Source organism: Gracilinanus agilis, chromosome 2, assembly GCF_016433145.1.
Source record: "Gracilinanus agilis isolate LMUSP501 chromosome 2, AgileGrace, whole genome shotgun sequence".
Classification (NCBI taxonomy): domain Eukaryota; kingdom Metazoa; phylum Chordata; class Mammalia; order Didelphimorphia; family Didelphidae; genus Gracilinanus; species Gracilinanus agilis.
In genome coordinates, this window is record NC_058131.1 from 604,919,552 (window position 1) to 604,941,490 (window position 21,939).

The 21,939-nt window shown below is 36.8% G+C and overlaps 1 protein-coding gene across 1 annotated transcript in view; it reads left to right on the forward strand.

Moving 5' to 3' along the window:
* The window catches only part of ABHD17C (abhydrolase domain containing 17C, depalmitoylase), an 80,342-nt gene extending 77,597 nt beyond the window's left edge, over nt 1–2,745 (forward strand). Inside the window, exon 4 of the mRNA XM_044660154.1 lies at nt 1,190–2,745. Coding sequence (XP_044516089.1) covers nt 1,190–1,409 — 220 coding nt within the window. The 3' untranslated portion in view covers nt 1,410–2,745. The remainder of the gene's footprint in view (nt 1–1,189) is intronic.
* Nucleotides 2,746–21,939: the final 19,194 nt, after the last annotated feature.

A 21,939-nucleotide genomic window follows, 5' to 3' on the forward strand; every position in this document is an offset into this window, starting at 1 on the left:
ACAGATATATGCAGATATATATATATTTACTCAAAACCTATTTCCATATTATTCATTTTTAATAGAGTAATCTTTTACAACCCAAACCCCAAAATCGTATACCCATATAAGCAAGTGATAAATCATATGTTTTCTTCAGAATTTCTACTCCCACAGTTCTTTCTCTAGAGGTGGGTAGCATTCTTTCTCATAAGCCCCTCAGAATTGTCCTGGATCATTGCATTGCTCTGTTAGTAATAAAGTAGCAATGTTTCAGTTACTGTGTATAATGTTTTCCTGTTTCTGCTTATGTCATTCCACATCAGTTCATGTAGGTCATCGAACCACTTTCTAGTAAACATTTTCATAGTTAGTACTATCCACACAGATGATTCTAATTAACACCCTTTTGGGTAGCTTTAGAAAGACCAAAGATGAGAAAAAGTAGACTGTAATGAATTTTCTCCCTCCAAATGATGCAAAAGAAGGAAAAGTTAGGGAATTATTCTCTTTTCTTGATTTATATAAAGTGTGATTTAATGAGACTAGTTTTGTAAATAGTGTTGGCCCCTATAAAGTAAAAATAAGCCCCATCAGGAAGCTATACATTTAATCCAATGACATAACATTCCTCATCATTTTTGGAACACTTCTTTTGGGAATGTTTTTGATGTACGTATCATATTCTTTTGAATTGTCTCAGCAGAGGCAAGTTCTCATCTTTAGGGGTTGGATTTGACTTTTGGAAACAGCCTAAAATCCTTTGGAACAAAGTCTGATAAATAAGGTAGATTGAATTGTTAATATATTCAGAGATTCTGAAATGAGGTCTAACTACATCAGACAATAATTTTCTTCTATTGCTTCTTCTATATGCAAGTGCCAAAGAAGGAAGTCTGAAATTGTTTTTGTTTGTTTTTGGTGGTTTTGGAGGCAGCACTGTTGAAATAATTGAATGGGTACAATATTTATTTGAATGTACAAGTTATATTTATATAAAAGGCAATCTTACTACTTTGTACCAAATTGCATTAACACAGGTATCAATAAACCCAAGAGGTCACTGTCCAACTTTATTTTTCTGACAGCTTTTAGAAGCTTTCAGAAAGAAATGAAATTTCTTTTGGATATATGTCAATTCAATTGCCAATAAAAAATAAAATGGTTTCTATATGTGCGTAGCTAATTTCTTTTTTCCTCTCTTTTACAGCATTGACAAGATATCTAAAGTAACCTCTCCTGTTTTGGTAATTCATGGTACAGAGGATGAGGTAATAGATTTTTCTCATGGTCTGGCTATGTATGAGCGATGCCCTCGAGCAGTAGAACCTCTCTGGGTAGAAGGGGCAGGGCATAATGACATAGAGCTTTATGCACAATATCTGGAAAGACTAAAGCAGTTCATCTCTCATGAACTCCCCAATTCCTGAAGAAGGATACTTGATTTTTACCTCATTTACTGTGAATGGAAGAATTATCTGTTTTTGCACACGCTTTAATTGGATAGCTGTAATGGCTTCATAACTATGAAGAAATGCCCAATCTTTAGGGTATTCTAATCAAATATCTGATGAAATTTCAGTCTTTTGTATATGGAAATCTGCCTACTAATGCACATAATGTGATAAACAGCTGTAACTTTTCAGCTTCATTGCCTTGGAGAAAGTGGAAATGATAGCTGAACATGGGGACACTTTTCTAGTGCCGTATGAAATATACCAAGATCAGTTTTCTCTTATGTCTGATCATTTATGATTCTTTCATGCAAGACTTTTTTTTTTTTCATCCAGTGTTCTCAGTATTTGGAACACTGCTTTGTCTACAGCTTCTCCTTTTAATGGATTCTTGGCTTTGATCTAAGAGAGTAGTGTTTAATTTGTGAATTTTTTAGCTGTGGTATTGTAACTGGAAAGCTTATCAGGATGAAATTTTTTCTCTCAATAATTCTTGTTAATGTACTGATCTTTTTCCCAAGCAAACCATTCAAAAAAACCCTTTTTCCTAAAACATAAATACATAATGGAGTTATTACCAACAAATTTTATCAACTGTAACTATATAAATATAACTGGAATATTCTTAAAGAAAAAATAATGAAACTTAATGTTTTTTTAAAGTGTAAATTTATTACTAGCAAACAGTTTTAATATTCAAATTGTCTGCTTGGTCTGACAAAGAGCCATAGCAGACTTTCCTTCTGTAAAGCATTCCTTGTAGACTTTTTAAAAGGATTGTACATATTTGAATTTACATTGTGCATAGATTCTTAATTGGTAATTTTCATTTAAGTCTAGTTACAACAACAAACTGCAAAATTTGTTTATAAATGATTGAATACATTTTGTTAATATGTTTTTATCCCTGTTATTTTGCTATTAAAATTTTTATAATGTTTCCAAGGCAAAAAATAAATTATACATTTATGTTTTGATGAATTTATGTAATTAAAGGTTTTACTAAACTAATCTTTAGTTTAGAAGTCATTTGATTTTTGACACTGGAATGGCACAGAATATGCATCAGAAATGCAAGACATTTAAAATTGTTACACTACTCATAGGTTGGGGTTTGGGATTTTTTTTTTTTTTTGGGTTGTTGTTGTCGTATGTGTTTTTTTTCTCCCCAGATTTAAAGGCCTTAAATGTACTGTAAGCAAGCCTCAGATTGTTGTAAAATTTGATTGGGGTTGGTTGCCACTTTGTGTACTGTTGCTTAAATGCAACACAGTGGTTGTAATGGAATAAAGGATGCATGGATTAGAGCATATTGACTTGTGTGATTTTCCTTTATCTTTGTTTAAAAAACTAAGCAGTAGACAAGGCAAGAATACATTTTGTTGGACTTTGAGGGTGAGGGGGGTGGTGTGGGGGAAGGTGTTAAACTTTTCTTCTGTTTCTGTTTCTTCTGAAGAAAGTTAATTTTAAACTTTCAGAATTCACTGTTAAAAGATGGTATATAGTTGGCCTCTGGCCAAATACAGTGAAGTGCTGACCTGAAGAGATGGACATAGTTTTAGTCTGAGGGTAAGCCTAGAATGCCAATTTTCAGCATGTAGAATTAAGCTTCTTAAGAGAGCTGCACTAAAGGGAAATAGAGGGGCATTCTTGTTACTGTAGTCATGTATATAACATCCTGGTCCAAAAAAATAAAAAAAGCTTAAAGTATTAGGTTAATAGTCACTAAAAAAATCTTGGGATTTCTAATTATTAAAACTCTTTAGTAATAATGAAATGAGTGGCATTTGTTACAGAATCTGGTAACATTTCCAAAATAATGATAATTCTTCTTATCATTGTTTTATGGTCCCAGATATTGGAAAGTATGGACTGTAATTAAAACCAGTTCATATTAACTACTATAAGTACTGAGAAAAAATTAATCCATTTCCCTCTAGTTAAGGAAAGTTATGGAATCATAATTAGACAACTAGATCTCGGAAAATCATTTTATTTCCAAGTAGAAAGGAAAGCACAAAAGATTAATTCTTGTTTATTTCTTCATAAACCCACCCAAAGTTAAGATGGTAAATTTTGGTAAACATATTGATGCTTGGCAGGACTAATAAAAGATCTATCAAACTATTTCCTCTTCAGAGCACTTCACCTACTTCTTGACCTGTGAAAGAAAAATTCATAGCCCCATAGCTTCTAAAATACTAGCAGAAGGTGAAGAGTTTATTAAGTGTAGGATAAAAAGAATTGAATGTATTCTTATTGAGGTGCTATTGTTTTACTGTAATTTATATTCACATACCACCCCTCTTGTTACTTCTCTTTTTTTTAGCTAACTATTGACCCATTGTATAAATTTCTAAAGATAAACAAAATATACCATGAAAGCAATGTCTTTTTTCTAGCACTATTCAAATAGCGAAGTTTGGGTCACAGATCAGAGTTAAATGCATTTCCATTTTTCCAGATTTTTATTCTTCTTAGTTGTTAGCTCTTATTAATTTATCTTGATTTATCCCTAGTCACTACACTGAGCTCCAATGCCCAACTTGCTTATTAGACACTGAGAATTGGTGGTGATTCCATAGACATTTCCAACTCAAAGTTTCCAAAACTCTTTATCTTCATCCATTTCACAACTCACCCTTCTAAACAACCTTATTACAGTTGAGAGCATCACCATGCTTCTAGTAACTTCGGTTCACAACCTCAGTCTCATTCTTGACTTCTTACAATTATGCCACATGAACATTCATTTGCCACATTTTACTTATAACCTCTTTCTTCACTCACATAGCCACAACTTTCTTTCTAGACCTTTAGCCAATTGGTCTCCCTCCTTCTAGTGTCTCCCCACACTAATCCATTCTCTCCAACCAATCCTTCCTGCATACAGCTATCACCATGACTTTCCTAAAGTATGATACACCTTATCATACCTTTCTGAGTAAACATCAATTGATCCCTGCTGACACTTGGACCAAATATAAATTCCTTTGGCATATAAAACCTTTCCAGTCTTAACCCCATACTACCTTTCAGATCTTCTAATACATTGTTGCATTCCATGGTCAAAAATCATTCTGGAATTTTGGTTCCTCACACAAGTTGTTCAGTCTTTTTTTTTTTTTTTTTAAACCTTTACTTTCTGTCTTAGAAGCAATATTAAGTATTGGTTGCAAGGCAAAAGAATGGTAAGGGCTAAGCAATTGGCATTAAGCAACCAGATTCATATATCTAGGAAGTATCTTGAAGCCAAATTTGAATCCAGGACCTCCTCTCCAAGGCCTGGCTCCACTGAGACACCCAGCTGCCTCAAGTTATTCCGTTTTCCATCTCAGAACTTTTACAATGGCTTTACCTCGTGTCTGCTGTGTACTTGTTCATAATCTCTTCCTTTTAACATTCTTGGGTCTTGTCAAGATTCAGCCACCTTCTACACAGCAAGCCTTTCCTGAGCCCCTCAACTACTATCATGCTTCCTCCTAAAACGATATACACATACATTATATATATATATATATAAAATCAGTCAATATATATCAATATACATTTAAAAATGTAAAGTATCAGTCTGTTAAACTGAAGTACAGTAATCAATGAATAAGTATTAAGCATCTACTATGGGCCAGATACTTTGCTAAGTACAGAGGATACAAAATCAAAAGCGAAACAGTTCATGCCCTTAGGGAGCTTATATACTCTTGGTTGGGGGATGGGAAATATACTAGATAGGTATGTAATATGTACCCAGAGAATGTTTCCCCACTTTAAGACTGTGAAGACCTTCAAGTTCTTGTATTGATCATTTATATCTTAATGTACTTGACTTCTATAAGATTGTTTTTTCCTACCACTTACATCTAAGATCTAAGATCTGTGCCCCTGAAGGAATGAAAGTTGGAGAAGTTAAAGGGTATTAGAGGAGGGGGGTAGCACAGTATCTCAGTGGATACCAAAGAGGCAGACCTGGAGATGGGAGGTCCTGGTTTCAAATTTGACTTCAGGCCCTTCCTACTAACTCTGTGACCCTGGGCAAGTTTGCTTAACTCCAATTGCTGGACCCTTACCACTCTTCTGCCTTTGAACTGATATTGATTCCAAGACAGATAGCAAGGGTTTAAAAAAAGAGTATTAGACAAAATAATTAATTGAGTGAAATGCTGTAATGGAACATTAAGAAAATAGAAGAGTATTGGGAATCATTAGGAAGAAGAAAGGTACCAAAATAAATCTTCTCAGTATTTAAAGATCTTATCTAGGCTGGCCATTTGCCCATGAAAAGGGATGGAATTACTTTTTTATAATATTCAATAGTCCCCAGTTCCTAGAATCTAGAACTCAAGTTACTATTATTAATCTTGTAGAATAATAGATTGTTAGAACTCAACTGGACTAAAGAGCCTTCTAGTCTCAATTCCCTCTTTTTACAAATAAACATATAGGTCCAGAAAGGTGCTCAATTTCATGATTGTACAGCAATATTGTGAATTAAAAAGGATTTTGTGAACTAATATGGAAACCATCATAAGATGATTTTAATGAGAAATTTAGTTGCAGAGCTTATATAAGTTGACTTTCTAGAACATAACCCTCTTGAGAGATGGGTTACACCTAAATGATTTTTAAAAATTCTTTAGTAGAATATTTAAAGGTGGAAGGTTATCTAACCTAGCTACATTTTTACAGATGAGGAAACTGAGAACCCTAAAAAGTTTAGATGACTTGAGAAAAGTTTGGTGATTCAGATTATAAGCAGCAGTCAGGATTTGAACTTGGGTCTTATGATACCACTGTTAACCATATTCTCTAACTTTATTTTTGTCTATAAAATTTAAGGGAGGGTGAAAAAATTAATCCAAAGGCAAAAGTGAGGGTAACTTACTCTTTTTGTTTTTTATTTTATTCACTTATTTATTTTTGTATTTTATTGTATTTTTTTTAAGTGGTTATGTATCAAAAGGAGAGAATGGGGTAGCTGTTATTTCAAGAGCTTGTAGCTAAAAGTCTGGGACATAGCCTTATGCTTATATGTGCCCACAGCTCAAGTAAACAAGAATGATTTTTAACTGCCTAGGAAAACAAGCTATTAAAGTTCAGGTAGGCATACATGTCTAAGGACAGATCTGTACCTAGTCAACTCTGTTAAAACTGTTGCCAATTTATTGGTAGGAAATTTCCTCATCCTGCATGGGAAGCATGATGAAGCCCTGTAGCTTAAGTGCCTGCTACCCAAGTAGCAAATGATTGAGTCTGCCCCAGAGGAAAGGGGTACTAATGAGGTGTATTTCAGAGTTGATTTGATCTTGTAGGAAGAGTCAGAGGTGAAGACCAAGTGAGCAGTCAAGTGGGAAATATTAAGTGACAGAGCTAAGGATTTGAGCCAAGGTCTCCGATTCCAAATCCAGTGTTCATACAAATTTCTTCATCTGGCTGTAGTGAACCTTAGCATTCTACAGAACGTAGGATGCAAGAATGTGCCAGTGGCAAGAGATAATAGAGCAAAGTATTTACCTCTTTTTCTGAGCTCCCTTCAGCCTGCCCAATTACAATCATTGGTTCTAGGTCACTATTTTCCTCTGATAACCACATGAAAAGTAGTTCACTTAGCTCATATCTCACTGGCTTCAGACCATGTTCCATCTTCCCATCATCCATCCAGGCTGTCTTGCCATCTGCCTTCCCTGCTTATGTACCCTCTTCTGCCTTTTGCTCTGGGTGCAGCACTCAGATCAATATTATAATTATTTCTGGAAAGGTCATGTCATTTGCTTTTCCTATACATCAGTTTGCCATCCCTGTCACTTAGACCAAAATTTCCTTTCCTGGCTACAAGTCCTCCATATATATATTGTCTTTCCATATACAAATTCCTTGAGAACAGGCACTATGGCTCTGTCTATATTTGTATCCTGAAAGCTTAGCACATTTTAAGTCCTTATTCATTCATCCCATTATTCAGTTTCCTCCTATATGACCTTAGACAAGTCCCTTAATCTCTGTGGGTTCCAGTTTCTCCAGTAATCAAGGAGATCGAAGTAAATTATTTCTAAAGTCATCTCTGGCTCCAAGTTTTATGATCCTCCAGGAACCATGACTCTATTTACTCTTCTGTTAAGTTATTCCCGAATTGGTGGGTATAGCTCAGAATTAGTGTGTTAGAGTAAAGAGGTCACTAGACTTGGAAAGAGATGATGGCTTCAAACTTTGCCTCTGACTGACCTTGGGAAAGTCATTTCCCTTACCTTGCTCTTGCTTTCAAAATCCGTAGGTTGAAATAGCTCAACTATATGGCCTCTGGAGTCCCTTCAAATTCTTCACTTCTTCACACCACAATGCTCTCCTGTAAAATAAGGATTATAACCCTGGCACAGTGTATCTCATAGGGTTTTCAAGAGGAATGTGTTTTACAGAAAACTATAAAACAATGTGACTATGATAATTGAACTCTTTCCTCCAGATACTGAAATGGACAGGAAACTGACTGTTTTATGTATTGATACCTGTTGGTCTGGTGCTGTCGCACACAATCGTTTGGATATACTCATAGCTCTTTAGAAGGTGATTTCAGAATAAGTAATCAACTGCCTGTCTCCCTCCTCCATCTGTACTTAACAACAGAGCCCGAGAAGGTGGGCTAGAATAGGACTTAAAGTCTAGGGTAGCTATATATTGAATCAGGTGTTTAAAATGGACCCGCAGAGTTTAATGACAACTCAAATTACAATTTGGGTGTTCTGACTATCTTGTAATGCTCATTGCACTATGTGGCTGTGCCTTTATTTGAAGATTAAACTACCATCATTTTCAACAGGCCATGTACTTGGAATTATTTTTCTAGGACTCTTGAATATACCTCCATACTCCCTTGCCCAGTTAACCTTGTGATCAATGTTGTGCACTTGCAAAACTACAGATCATTGTGCTACAGAGTGCTTGTGGCTGTGGAAAACAGCCAGCATAAAAGGTGCCTCTGTTCCCTACTGGGGACAGTGGAATAGGCTCTTTGGAAATTATTGCTGTTAATAAAGTCCTCTAGGGAGGCATGTGAGAGGTAAGTCAAAAAGAAGATGGAAGATTGAAAAGCAGAGTTTCCAAGAGAGAAGAGAAGTAAAAAGAAACCATTATCACAAGGGAGAGAAAAAGAAACACCCCCATAACTAAAGGATTTTCCCCCAACTCAAATTTGCAGACCATGAAGTACTGACTCACAGTGACATTTTCTCCATTCTAGTTCTGGCAATTCTTTTTATCTTTTTTTTTTTTTTAATTAAAACTACTTTCCCAATTGCATATAATCTAATTTTCAATGTATGTTTTCTGAAATTATAAGATCCAAATTGTCTCTCTGTCACTCTTCCCCTCTCAGAGATCATAAGCAATTTGAAATGGATTTTACATATATTATCATATAAAACATTTCTATATAGAATACTCCTATAAAACCAAAACCCCCAAATAAAACCATAAACAAACTAATGTGAAAGATAGTATGCTTTGATCTGCATCTGACTTCAGTGGTTCTTTCTCTGGAGATAGATAAGTGTTGGCACTTCTAATAAAAGTGGTAGAAGGGCAAGGTATCCTGCCCCCCACATGTCCCCTCCCCTAGCCAAAGGCTGAGGAAAACCTCAGATATGTGGAGCCAGAGATATTGTTTGTGTAAAGAAGCCCAGGGCACCCCAAGTACAGCCATGAGATATCCTACTACCTCTCATGAGTGACTTTGGTTTTGTTTTCTCCATGTAATAGGGAGACCAAAGAGTTATTTTAGGAAGCTATAGAACTGCCTATCTCTCTCCTCCACTGTGTTCTAAATACAAGGAGAGCTGAGGGAGTTGGAGGGAGAGGACCATAACCTGGAGATTGAAGGAAGGGTTTTTGTGGATTTTGTGGTTTGTGAGTTTTTGCTATTTATGTTACTTATATTAACTTGCATTTCTATTTTAAGTAAATTGCACTCTCCCTTCTTTTTTTTTTCTTTTGTATCATGCCCACCTTTTGTATGTATTAATTCTAGTGAGATTCAGGGGAAAATGGGAACTTAGTAAAATTAGGCATCCAAAAACAGATTCTAACAACATTATGTCACATTTAGGCATGTTACATTTTGGGTCTTATCCCGGAATTTTAAGTTATTTTTCTTTTGAATTTTTTCTTATTTTAAGCTTATTTGGGCATAGCTTATGTCAAGACTTTTCCTCTTCGGAGCAAAGATCATTAAAAAATTATTTTTCTTCTATATTCTTTTTGCTATAATGGATAATGTAAAGGCCTTTTCCTCATTGGAACTATTGCTCTACAGATTTTTTTTTGTTTGTTTTTTACTATAATGACTTGATTATTGTGTGTAAGATCAGTCAGACAGTCAGCAAGCATTTAGGGCCATCACTGTGCCAAGCATTGAGAATATAGCGACAAAAGATAGTTAACTACTCTCTCAAGGAGATCTCAGTCTAATGGAGAAAACAGCATGCAAATAACAATGTACAAACAAGCTATATACAAGAGAAGTAATCAACAGAAATAAGAGAGCCTTAAGGAGAGCAGGAAAAGCATCATGTGGAAGGTAGAAATTTAATTGAGCTCAAATCAGAGAAGCCAGAAGACCGAGATGAAGAAGGTGAGAATTCCAAACATGAAGGATAGCCAAAGAAAATATCGTCTGAGATGGATTATTTTGTAGGAAGAACAATATGAAACCAATATCACTATTGGTAGTAGGTGGTTTGGTGTAAAGTATAAGAAGACTGGGAAGGTTGAAAGGAAAAAAGGTTTATAACCTCTGAATGCCAAACAGAAGATTTCATATTTGATCCTGAATGTGACAGGGAACCATTGGACTTGATTGAGTAGAAGCAATAACATGAGCAGAGAGAACAATAAAACTTAGCTGCTTTGGCCCTAGAATGGGAAGAGACTCGTGCTAAGAGTTCAAACATGGCATTGTTAGAGAAAAGATGGGGGCATCCACAAGAGGAGTTACAAATGAATATGTACAAGTGTTAACAGATTCAATATGGGTGATGAGAAGATGACATTTGGGTTGTGAGTCAGGGTGACTAGGAAGATGGTGGTACCCTCGCTGATAATAGGGAAACTAGGAAGCAGGAAGGGTTTTGGGGGAAAAGATAATGAGCTCAATTTGGATATGTTGGGTTTAAGATGTCTGTGGGATGTCTAGTCCAAGGAAGAAGGAAAAGCAAGACTGGAGGTCAGGAGAAAGTTTAGGGCTAGATAAATAAATCTGAGAGGACAATGTATAGTTGGAACTGGTTCTCTAAGGTGTTAAGATAGGGAAGGAAGGAGAATGTAGTCAGTAGAGGAGTGATGTCCTGGGGAAGAATTAAGGGGTTGAGACATTGGAAGTCATAATAATAATGAACAATAGGGTTTGGAGTTGCAAGGCAGGAGAGGTGGAAGGACAACAGATTGTGATCAGATAAAGAATTTCAGAGTTCTTTAAAAAAAATAAATTTGATAGAGTGGTAGATATGAATTGAGTGAACCTCAAAGGAAGAGAGGCTACTGAATGATGTAGGTAGAGAGAGAACTGGAAAGTGGCAATAGGGAGCAAGGAATATTCCAACTACCTACCTTGACCAGTGGGTTGGCAGAATGAGTGAAAGTTCAACCAGTGCTAGAAATGGCAGCCATAGAGGAAGCCAAGTCTTAGAGAATATGAAAGGAGTGGGAAAGGAAGATTTAAGATTTAAGATGAAAATAAATTTGTTTACTCCCAAGCAAGCATTTTATTTTATTTTATTTATTTTTATTTTATTTTATTTTTATTTGTTTATTTTTTTTAAACCCTTACCTTCCATCTTGGAGTCAGTACTGTGTATTGGCTCCAAGGCAGAAGAGTGGTAAGGGCTAGGCAATGGGGGTCAAGTGACTTGCCCAGGGTCACACAGCTGGGAAGTGTCTGAGACCAGATTTGAACCTAGGACCTCTCGTCTCTAGGCCTGGCTCTCAATCCACTGAGTCACCCAGATGCCCCCTCTATCAAAATTCTAATAGATGTTGTCTACCATCTTCCAGGATGCTTCTCTTCTATCTTCAATGAATTCAGTATTAAGGTTCACAGTATTTCTCTTAACTCTAGTCTCTAGGTCTGGCTCTCCATCCACTGAGCTACTCAGCTGCCCCCACTCCCCCCCCCCCAAGCAAGCATTTTAGAGAGCAAAGTGGAAGGGATAATTTGCTTTAGAATGACATTAAGAGCAAGATGGATTGAGGGGAATGGGAATAAGGCAGCAGACACCAATAGGAGTCAGTAGAGAATGAGATTTTAATAATTATATCACTGAATTTTTGTTTATTACCTCAGGACATTGCTCTATTATTTCTGTACACTATGATTAGGTGCTGGGTTAATAACACCTTCACTCCTTAGTTATTAGAGAACTAGTGCTCAATAGTGGGACTTGACCCTCTTTGAGAACTGTTGATTTAAGGAATACAGATTGACATTTGGGATGATGATATTCTAAAGGCTATACAATACCATTAATATTAATTCTTTGGACAATATGGATTGCAAGCAAAATATACAAGGAAGAAGAAAAAGCAGTGACTATTGTCTGAAAGGGCAGCATATTCCAGCACTCCAAGAGTACTGTTAATAAAGATATTTTGAAAAAAATTAAGCTCCCTACTGAGAAAGGGGATAAAGGTTAAAATACAGTATTCCTGGTGAGAGAAAGATGAACTGAGGACCCTATGAAGAGCATGAGGGTTAAAGAAAATGCTACCTTCAGCAGCATGGTTTTAAAAAAACAAACAAACCAAAAAACCCATACCTGTTGTCTTAGAATTGATACAAGTATGGGTTTCAAGGCAGAATAATGTTAAGGGCTAAGCAATTGAGATTAATGACTTGCCCAGGAAGCCTCCTGCCTGGTTCTCTATCCACTGAACTAGCCCATTTAGCACCATGTCTTAAAGATCATTATTCATATTTATCGTCAGTGCTTAGCACCATACCTGGCACAAAGAAGGCACTTACCTTGGTCTCAATATATATATACAATGACTAGTTATTGAACTTGGATGGATATGAACAGAATTTAAATAAGGAATGGAAATGGCAGGTTAGTAGGAGCTAAACAAATTTTAGGCTTGAAAAATTCCCACTAGACCTATCTTATTAAATATCTTTATGAGCCTATATTCCTAATCCAGTCATGTCACTCCATTGTTGAAAACCCTTCCATGATGTCTCAATGCCTAATGAATAACATTCACACATGTTTTCCTGGTATTCAAGGCTCTGTACAACCTGGCTCCACTCTTATCTTTCTAGCCTCATATCTGCTCTTCCTTATTATAGCTAAAATAAACTGCTGGTCATCTCCTGTAAGTATCTTTCTCTTTCCTACCTCTGTGCTTTGTTAAATATTTCTTCTATCCCTGGATTATTCTATCTCTCCTGTAAATTCCAATGGAAGTACCATTTAACCAACAAATCCTTCCCTTAATCACCTGTTCCACCCCCTCCATCATCACTGGTAATGATTTCCCTGTCTCAGAACTCATATAATATTTTGATTATACTTCACATCTGTAACTCATTTTATGTAGCATTTTGAAGTTTACAAAGCATTCTCCTGACAACAGAGTGTTGAGTTAGATAGTACTAGTATTATCATCATTTTGCAGATGAAACTGAAGCCTAAAGAGGTAAAAATGATTTGCTCAAAGTAAATGGCAAAACTGGAATTTGAACCCAGGGCTCCTGACTTCCATTTCAGGGCTTATTCCAATCCATTATGTTAATCCATGCTCAAAATATTCCATTTTCTATTGAATTTAATTGTATTTTTATAATATGCCTCTTCTGAGGCTGTAAGTACCATGTGCTTTGGTTCTTATTTCCTGCCTATATCATCTCTAGTGCCTTATATAATAATCTGTACATAGTATTTTTTTAATCTGAGAAGTATTGGATAAGGGGATTGAGAAGGGTTAAAATTAGTAATGAGTAATATCTGAAAAGAGATAATGCTAAGTAGTGTTGTGAGGAAGATTATTACTTAGTTATTAGCTCAGTATTAGTATTAGACCTAGCAGGAAGGGCTGGAGAATTCCATCATGGAATGGGGAAGCAGGAAGTGGCTCTCTGAGAGGGACTCCATGGTGGTTGGGGCAAGTTGCAACTGACTTTAGGAGACACCAGATTGCCAGAGATCCTGTGGAAAGACCATCACCTACTTGTGGGAGATTTTGGTAGAGACTGCTAATCCCAACCTGAGTTGCAGGTCAACTTGGGCTGGGTCAGCTCCCAGAATCTACCCACTTGGAAGAGTACAGCAGGTGGTCCTGGAGGAGCAGAAACACCACTGGAGTGGAGCTGGTCACTACTGTGAGGATATCCACTTCAATCCTGCTTTTCCCTGGGCCCTGTCTTGATTAGGTCTCAGTTAGTGTAGACAAGTCCCTTCCCTGACCCTGGGGTTTGCCCCTAGTCTGAGGAGTGTAGTAACCCCGATTCCCATCCTTATTCTTGATTAAAAGTGTTCTAAAACTCTTGCTTTTACTTGCTGTTTTCCATAGGCCTAGACTAGATACTGCAGGGTGGCAGTTGGGCCCAACTGCTACTTCAGTAACAGACACCTCCTTGGCAGTAAAACCTGGTCTTCCAACCTCGTTTGGTCCTGTCCGTCTGTCATTCCTGCCTCCCTCACCCCATTGTGAACCCACAGATAATTTAGTTAACTTCCCTGGTAATCCTCCATTACAGTAGGCAAAAAAAGAACATAAGTGATGAGGGAGTGAATTTGGCAAGAAAGGTTGGAGAAATAGAAGGGAAATAAGAGAACAGACAAGAAGTTAGAGAAGGTTAAAGAGTAGAAAATGAAACTTACTATTGTTTGACTATCACAACTTTAACAGCTGTTTCCTATCTTGACCACCGCAGAATGGACAACATTATTGTGTGTATGGATTTGTAAGTAAGTCCTACAAATACATCAATATCTGTCTATGGATATACTTCAGTAATTCAAAGGACCATGAATTCATTAACATTAAGAGTCTAAAATGGATCTAAAGAAGGAGAGCACGCAATTAAAAAAAAACTCTAGTCAACTTCAAAACAAGCATAAAAGAAGAAAAGTTTAAATCAAAAAATAAGGTTAATTAAAAAATAAAGCTAAAAATAAAGAGAGTCAACCTATAAACAAAGATCTGTTTAAGGATTGCTAGCAAAAACAATAAACCATTAGTTAATTTGATTGGAAAAAAGAAAAAAAAATCAAATTTTTGATTAGATTACATTTAGATAATTAGATAACTAGATTACATTTGATAGAGAGAGGCACAAGATGGTGGAATGGATTAGAGTGCCAGGTTTGGAATCAGGAGGAATTATATTCCTGAGTTTAAATCGTGCTTCACATATAAGCTGTGTGACCCTAGGTAAGTCATTTAACCCTATTTGCTTCAGTTTCCTCATCTGTAAAATGAGCTGGAAAAGGAAATGTTAAACCATTCCAGTATCTTTTCCAAGAAGACCTCAAATGAGGTCACAAGGAGTCAAACAGCTGAAAATGACTAAACAACAATAATTTATATGATGTAGAGTGGAAATAAAGAAAATTTCATGTACTAGATACATAGTTAGGTGAATACCTGAAAATCTCTTGATTTTATAGGGGATTCCCTCCACCGAAGTAGATTGCAACCCATCTGTAACTTAGTAGATTTTTTTTTAACCCTTAACTTCTGTGTATTGGCTCCTTGGTGGAAGAGTGGTAAGGGTGGGCAATGGGGGTCAAGTGACTTGCCCAGGGTCACACAGCTGGGAAGTGTCTGAGGCTGGATTTGAACCTAGGACCTCTCGCCTCTAGGCCTGGCTCTCAATCCACTGAGCTACCCAGCTGCCCCCAATTTAGTAGGTTTTTAAGTCCCTAGTAGATTTTTAAGGTCTGAGGCACATTAAGTCTGGGTTCTGTGTCCAGGGTTGCATGGCTAGAAAATAAAAGAAAATAAAAGTCATCTTCCAGATAATTTCAACAGTATCTACTCTCTATACTACCTTACCTCCATAGACCCACTTACAGGGGAACAAAACTGAAAGGTCATAGGAAATGAGTAATTACAAGAATAATAACAAAACACATTAGCAAAAGGAGAAATAACTAAAATAGTCCAACTTCAGATAGAAAAATTGAGCATTTGCAGAAAAATATCTATTCTGCATGGATTTCCTATAATGTTTTATGAATTAAAGCAAACAATCATACTGAAAACTTGTTAACAATAAAGAAGGCACTCAACTAGATTCCTCTTATGAGATAAAACTGGTTCTGATACCCAAATTAGGGAGGAGTGAACTGAGAGAGATAATTATAGACCAATATTGACATAGAAAATTAAATAAAGTGAAAAGTGACTGAAGTAGCATGTGCAACAATTCATTATGATTAGGATGGTTTTATATCCGGCATATACAAAGTGGTCAGTATTAGGAGGATGTATAATAAAACCAAATAAATACCATGCACACACAAAATTGGTATTATATTGATTATATTGTGCAAAAAACTGGGAAAACAAAGCACTCATTTATTTTTAGATATATGTGTCAGAACTAAAAAAGTTAGCTTTATTTACAGTGGAGAAACACAGGAAGTTTTTCCAGTAAGTATAGAAATAAGGAAAGATGTCCCCCTTTTCCACTATTCTATGGCATAGTACTAGAAATGCTAACTATAGCAATTAATAGGAAAAATGTATGGTATAAAAATCTGATATCCAAGAAATATATGGAATTAATATAAATATATAAGACTAAGTCTCATTCCTCCGGAAACAAGTGTTCAAAAGATACAAATCAATGATGTTTAAAAGAAGTTATGGGTCATCAACAACCATACAAAACAATGCTCCAAATTACTAATAAGAGAAATTTAAATTACAACATCTCTTAGATATTACCTACTACCACTCAAATAGACAAAGATGATTAAAAATAATATAGTCAGTAATGGAGGGTCTCTGAAAAGACAGACCCACTAGTGTTAGAGCTGTGAATTTATTTCTTTAGGAAAACAATTTGGGATTATTCAAGAAAAGCGACCAAATTGTTCCTACCTTTTGGGCTTGTATATCAAGAATGAATGAATGAAAAGGCATTTATTAAGCACTGCACTAAGCTAAATACAAGAGATACACATTTAGAAAATAAGACAGGGGCAGCTAGGTAGCACAGTGGACAGAGCACCAGACCTGGAGTCTGGAGGACTTGGTTTCAAATCTGACCCTAGATGCTTCTGTAGAAATATAGTTTGGAATAGTCTGGTTTTCTAGGGTTGGTTAAAAGAAGGGAATTTTGAATTAAGCTCTGGGAAAGGATTCTGGGTAGAAAGGAATTGTGGGTCTAACAACTGGAAATAACTGAACTTCACTTCTTTCTTGGATTTTGACCAAGCTGGAGGGAGGTTTTGTCTCTCTGCCTACAATTCCCATCCAGCTGAAGGAGGGTTTTTCCTCTGAAAGATTCTCCCTGGAGGGTCAGGATTTTGTGGAGAAGTCCTTGGCATCCAGGTAGAGGATTTACTTGGAGGAAACCAGTTTTTCCTGAGTCCAGGTTTCATCTGCCAGTGGTTGAACTACTAGAATTCCTATTTGGTTAAGGTAATCCAAAGTTTTCCATCTATAACTTTGATTACTTAACACAGCAGCCAAAGCCAGGGTTTTTTTTCCCCCCCTTTCTTTCTTATTAATTATTGGTAGTAAGTTTAGATTAAGTCTGATGGCATTGGGGTGGGAGGGGCAGTTCTTAGATAGCATAGGGAGGATTAAGTAGGGCCCATAGAAGAAAACAAAGGCTCTCCTTAAGCAGGAGCCTTAGAAGTTGTGTGGAATTAGTTTGAATAGAGCTAGGGTCCTTTATTCCCTTTTAAAATAAACTTTATTTCCATAACCCAAGGGTTTTTGTGCTTCCCTGGCCCTGGGGAGTTTCTAGGTGGATTATAATGTCTGATATCCATCTAGGACTCTTCCACACTATACTTCCTTGCTGTATCACTTTGGGCAAGTCACTTAACCCTAATTGCCTAGACCTTGCTAATCCTCTGTCTTAGAATCAATACTAAGACAAAAGGTAAGGATAAAAAAAAATAAGACATTACCCTTTCTCAAGGAAATAACACTCTAATTGAGGGAGATAACACATATAAGGGATTTCACCTCTAAGGTGAATTTGAAAATCCTTGAAGGTATTTCAAGGGTCTAGCAGTAGAACAGATGGCTAGGCATAGGGCTTCTTAGAGTATAATAACAAGTTGTATAATAATAAGCAGCATCTGGGGATTTGGAGAGTAGAAGATTTCATTGCCCAGAAGACTTTTGGATGCAGTGGCTGGGCAAATAAGGCTTGGAAGACCTTTATTTTACTTGAAGGATTGTAATTATTGCTTTTTGCTATACAAAGAGGAAGCTTGAAGCAGTCTACCACTATTGGGAAGGAGGAAATGGGTCTGAAGATTTGAATAGAAATAGATTCAAAAAGGTCAAAAAGAAAAAAGAATGTCATATCTACCAAATTATTTTGACAATTTTTGAGCTAGTAAAAACCTAGAAACAAAAGAGTGCTCTTTGATTAGGGAATGGTTCAACAATATGGTATCTGTATATAATGTAATATTATGCTATAAGTAAAAATAAATATGAAGATTTCAGAGAAACATGAGATACAGAGCAAAGGGAACAAAACCAGGAAAGAAATAAACAGAAAAAAATAACACTGAGAGATAGGTGAACTCAGATCAAGGTTTGTCCTTTCCCAAGAGGATCAGTGACATCATGGGGAGATATCTTGACTTGTGCATGAGTTGGATTTAAATGAGACAGTTGCCTAAAGCCATCAGCTTCACTCTTTCAGAGTCATCCAAGTCCAGTGGCAAGACAAAAAGGACAAGTCGGGACACCTGGCTGTTGGATGCAGTGGATGACCTTGACATCTTCAGAGTCTGACTAAGCTCTAAGCTCTCTATAGCACCTGCATCCGTTGCCTTCATTGTCGTTGGAACAAATCGTTGTCATTGGCCCATTCTGCCAGGGGAAATCTGCACAAATTTGTACTAAACACATCTCTGGATTTGTGCCTTTCTGTTACCTTATATAATGCCTAAAATCAGTAAAGAACAAGGGGCGATGGGTACCATGTTGCATATGCTGTTAGATGTTGAGTTGGTTTGGCTTAATGGTTTTTCTTTGCTACAAAGCAGTGTATGGGAAGTGGGATGTGGTAGGGCATGGAGGGAGGAGTGGTAATGGAAAGTCAAGTATATCAAGAAACAAATGTAACATAAAAACAAAAGGAATCAATAAAATGTTTTTTAAAAATCAGTTTACAAAGCTTTCTATTTTTGTTGTTCAGTCATTTTTTCAGTTGTATCCAACTTTTTGTGACTCCATTTGGGGTTTTCTTGGGGAAGATATTGGAATGGTTTACCATTTCCTTCTCCTGCTCAACTGGAAGTGATAGGGTTAAGCAACTTACCCAGAATCAAACAGCTGGAAGTATCCGAGACCAGATTTGAACTCAGGAAGATGAGTGTTCCTGACTCCAGACCCTGTGCTTTATCCATTGAGCCACTTAGTTCCCCCAGTTCTTTTGAAAGTTCTATAGCAGTGATTCCCAAAGTGGGCACCACCGCCCCCTGGTGGGTGCTGCAGCGATCTAGGGTGTCGGTGATGGCCACAAGTGCATTTATCTTTCCTATTAATTGCTATTAAAATAAAAAAATTAATTTCCTGGGGTGCTAAGTAATATTTTTTCTGGAAAGGGGGCGGTAGGCCAAAAAAGTTTGGGAACCACTCTTCTATACTTTTACAGAATAGTGTGTGTATGTGTGTGCATGAAACACATGTGCCACCAGTAGTTTGGATGTTATTAATAAACCCATAAATAAGAAGAGGTGTTCATAATGACTATTTCTTGAGATTTTTTTATCAAACTGACACAGTATTAAAAGGCTCTAATTATATATATAAATGTATATATATATACATATATATATATATTTGTAAAAGTGGTTTTTTATATACTAGCATATTTGGGTTTTTTTAATATAAGTTATTTTTGTAGTATAATTACTTATGGGAAAAAGATAATGTTTTCACTGTTGTTACCTACATTTGGGGGAAAGCGTAAAATCTCAGATTGCACTAGTAACAAAGTATTTCAAAAACAGCTTCTAATCTTTTGTAAAATTGTCATTGAAATCACTTTAATATCATGGAATTATAATTTTAAAGTTGGAAGGGATCTCAGAGATCATTTAAACCATCTTCCCCATTTTAGAAATGAAAAAATCGTGCCTTACAGAAGTGAAGAAGATCTCATAGCTAATTGGTAACTTGAATCCAAGTCTTCTGACTCCAACTCCAGGGCTCTTTCCCTTATGCCATGCTGGAATTCTTTAGTAATCATCATTACAATTATAATTGTAATAATTAGCTTTATATATTACTTTTAGGTTTACTTTATAGATGTTAACTCAAATAACCCCAGAAGGTAAGTTTTATATTTTACAAATGAGAAAACTAAGACACAGAGAGTTAAGTGACTTAACCAAGTTCTCAGCTAATAACTATCTAATGCAAGATTCAAACTTGGATCTTCCCAATCCAAGTTGAAGATTCTAGGCACTGTGCCACCTAGCTTTCTTTAAGAAGAAAGCAAGAGGCAGCCAGATGGCTCAATGGATAGAGAGCCAGGTGTGGAGGTCCTGAATTGAAATGTGGCCTCAGTCACAACCCCAATTGCCTTGGTCTTACTGCTTTGGAATCAATACTTAGTATTAGATTCTAAGGGAAAGAAGAAGGAGGAGGAGCAGGAGAAAGCAAAAAAAAAAAAGAGAGAGAAGATGTAATGGTATTTTTAAATGTGTTTAATATATTGCCATTGGATTAGTAAGTTATGTGTACATTCCAGCTGATATCATTAGTGGATGTTACTTTATTGATTCCTGGGAATTCCATTGAATATTAAGAATGGCAAATCTTTTCCAAAATTAGAACTGATTTTGATAGCTGAACCCTGTCTGCCTCCATGTACTTGTGAAACAATACTATTCAAAACAGTAGCTGACATATGTGAAAGATTTCCTTCTTCTCACCACCCGACACTACCACTATCCTGCAGGGATTGATTGATCTACAGTCATACTGGTTAAGTATGTTATAGAGAGAATTGGACTAGATGACCCCTTCCAACTTCCAAATACTATAAAATGCTGGGTCAGTAAAGGTCTTCAGTAAAGCCTAGAATCTCTAGATTATCTTGTAAAAACAAAAATATATTCAATCACTGTTTAGCGAAAATTGATTTGAAGAAGCAAAATACAAAGTTAGTTTGCACCAAAATGCCCATTATTTTCCTATATCAAAAATATTTTCAATGGCACGATAAATGTTCTTATTTAATTAGAAAAATTTTGAGGAAAATAGACAATAACTTTTGTAGGAAATCTTGCCATACATAAGTGAGTAAGAAAGAAATAGATCCATTCATATATACTCAAAAACACTTTAACCATGTTCCACAAATTATAGTTACATCCAGATCCTGGGTCTATTAAAACATGGATCTTCGTGGTTCCGGGTTAAGATGGTGGCAGAGTAAGAAGCAGCTCTTAAACTCTCCTGACCGAAACACACAAAACTCCTCAAGGGGACATAAAAACAAGTCCAGACGAACGGAGGAACCCCCACAACAGGGCACAGCGTGGAAGGTACGTGGAATTGAGGCATTACCATGCTATAAAGGGCTCTCACTAAATCGCGGGCTGAGCAACCGCCCCACCCCCACCCCCTCCACACACAACACCTGTAGCTCTGAAGCCAGCTAAAAAGAAATAGAGCAAGTTTGGGGCACCCATCGAGTCATTGGCAGCTCCGGGGCCTGTTCCTGAGAGCAGCAAGACTTAGGACCCCATTAAGCCAAAAAACGCAGGCGAAATCTGAGCGCGGGAGCAGGACACAGGGCGCACAACGCAGGCTGAGCAGAGCGCAGGCACTGCGGAGGCGTGGGTGGAGGCAGACACAGCCAGGAACTAAAGCCTAAGTGGGGAACCAGTGTGGACGGGTATACGACTGTGGAAGCAGCGCCCTGAGACTTGTAAAGAAACCTCCGCCAGAGGATCAAGCAAGGGGGTCTACCAGGGGGCTTGACCTTGGAAAAAACTAGAACTCAGACCTCAGGAGCCAATAGATCGCGGACAGACACTGAGCACGAGGATAAATCTGAGAAGCTGTTGGGCTAATGATGGCTACTCAGACTCAGGAAGTTCAGAAGAGAAAGAATAACAACAAGAAAAAGAAGTCTTTAACACTCGACAGCTTTTACACAGAGAAAATCCAGACAACCGAGCAAACAGAGGAGGAGAACAAACAAGCATCCGAACCCTCCTCAAATAAGGAAAACTCCTCACAAGCTATGGAAGAGTTCAAAACTGAGATTTTGAGGAAAATGGAAGAGATCTGGCAAGAAAATAAC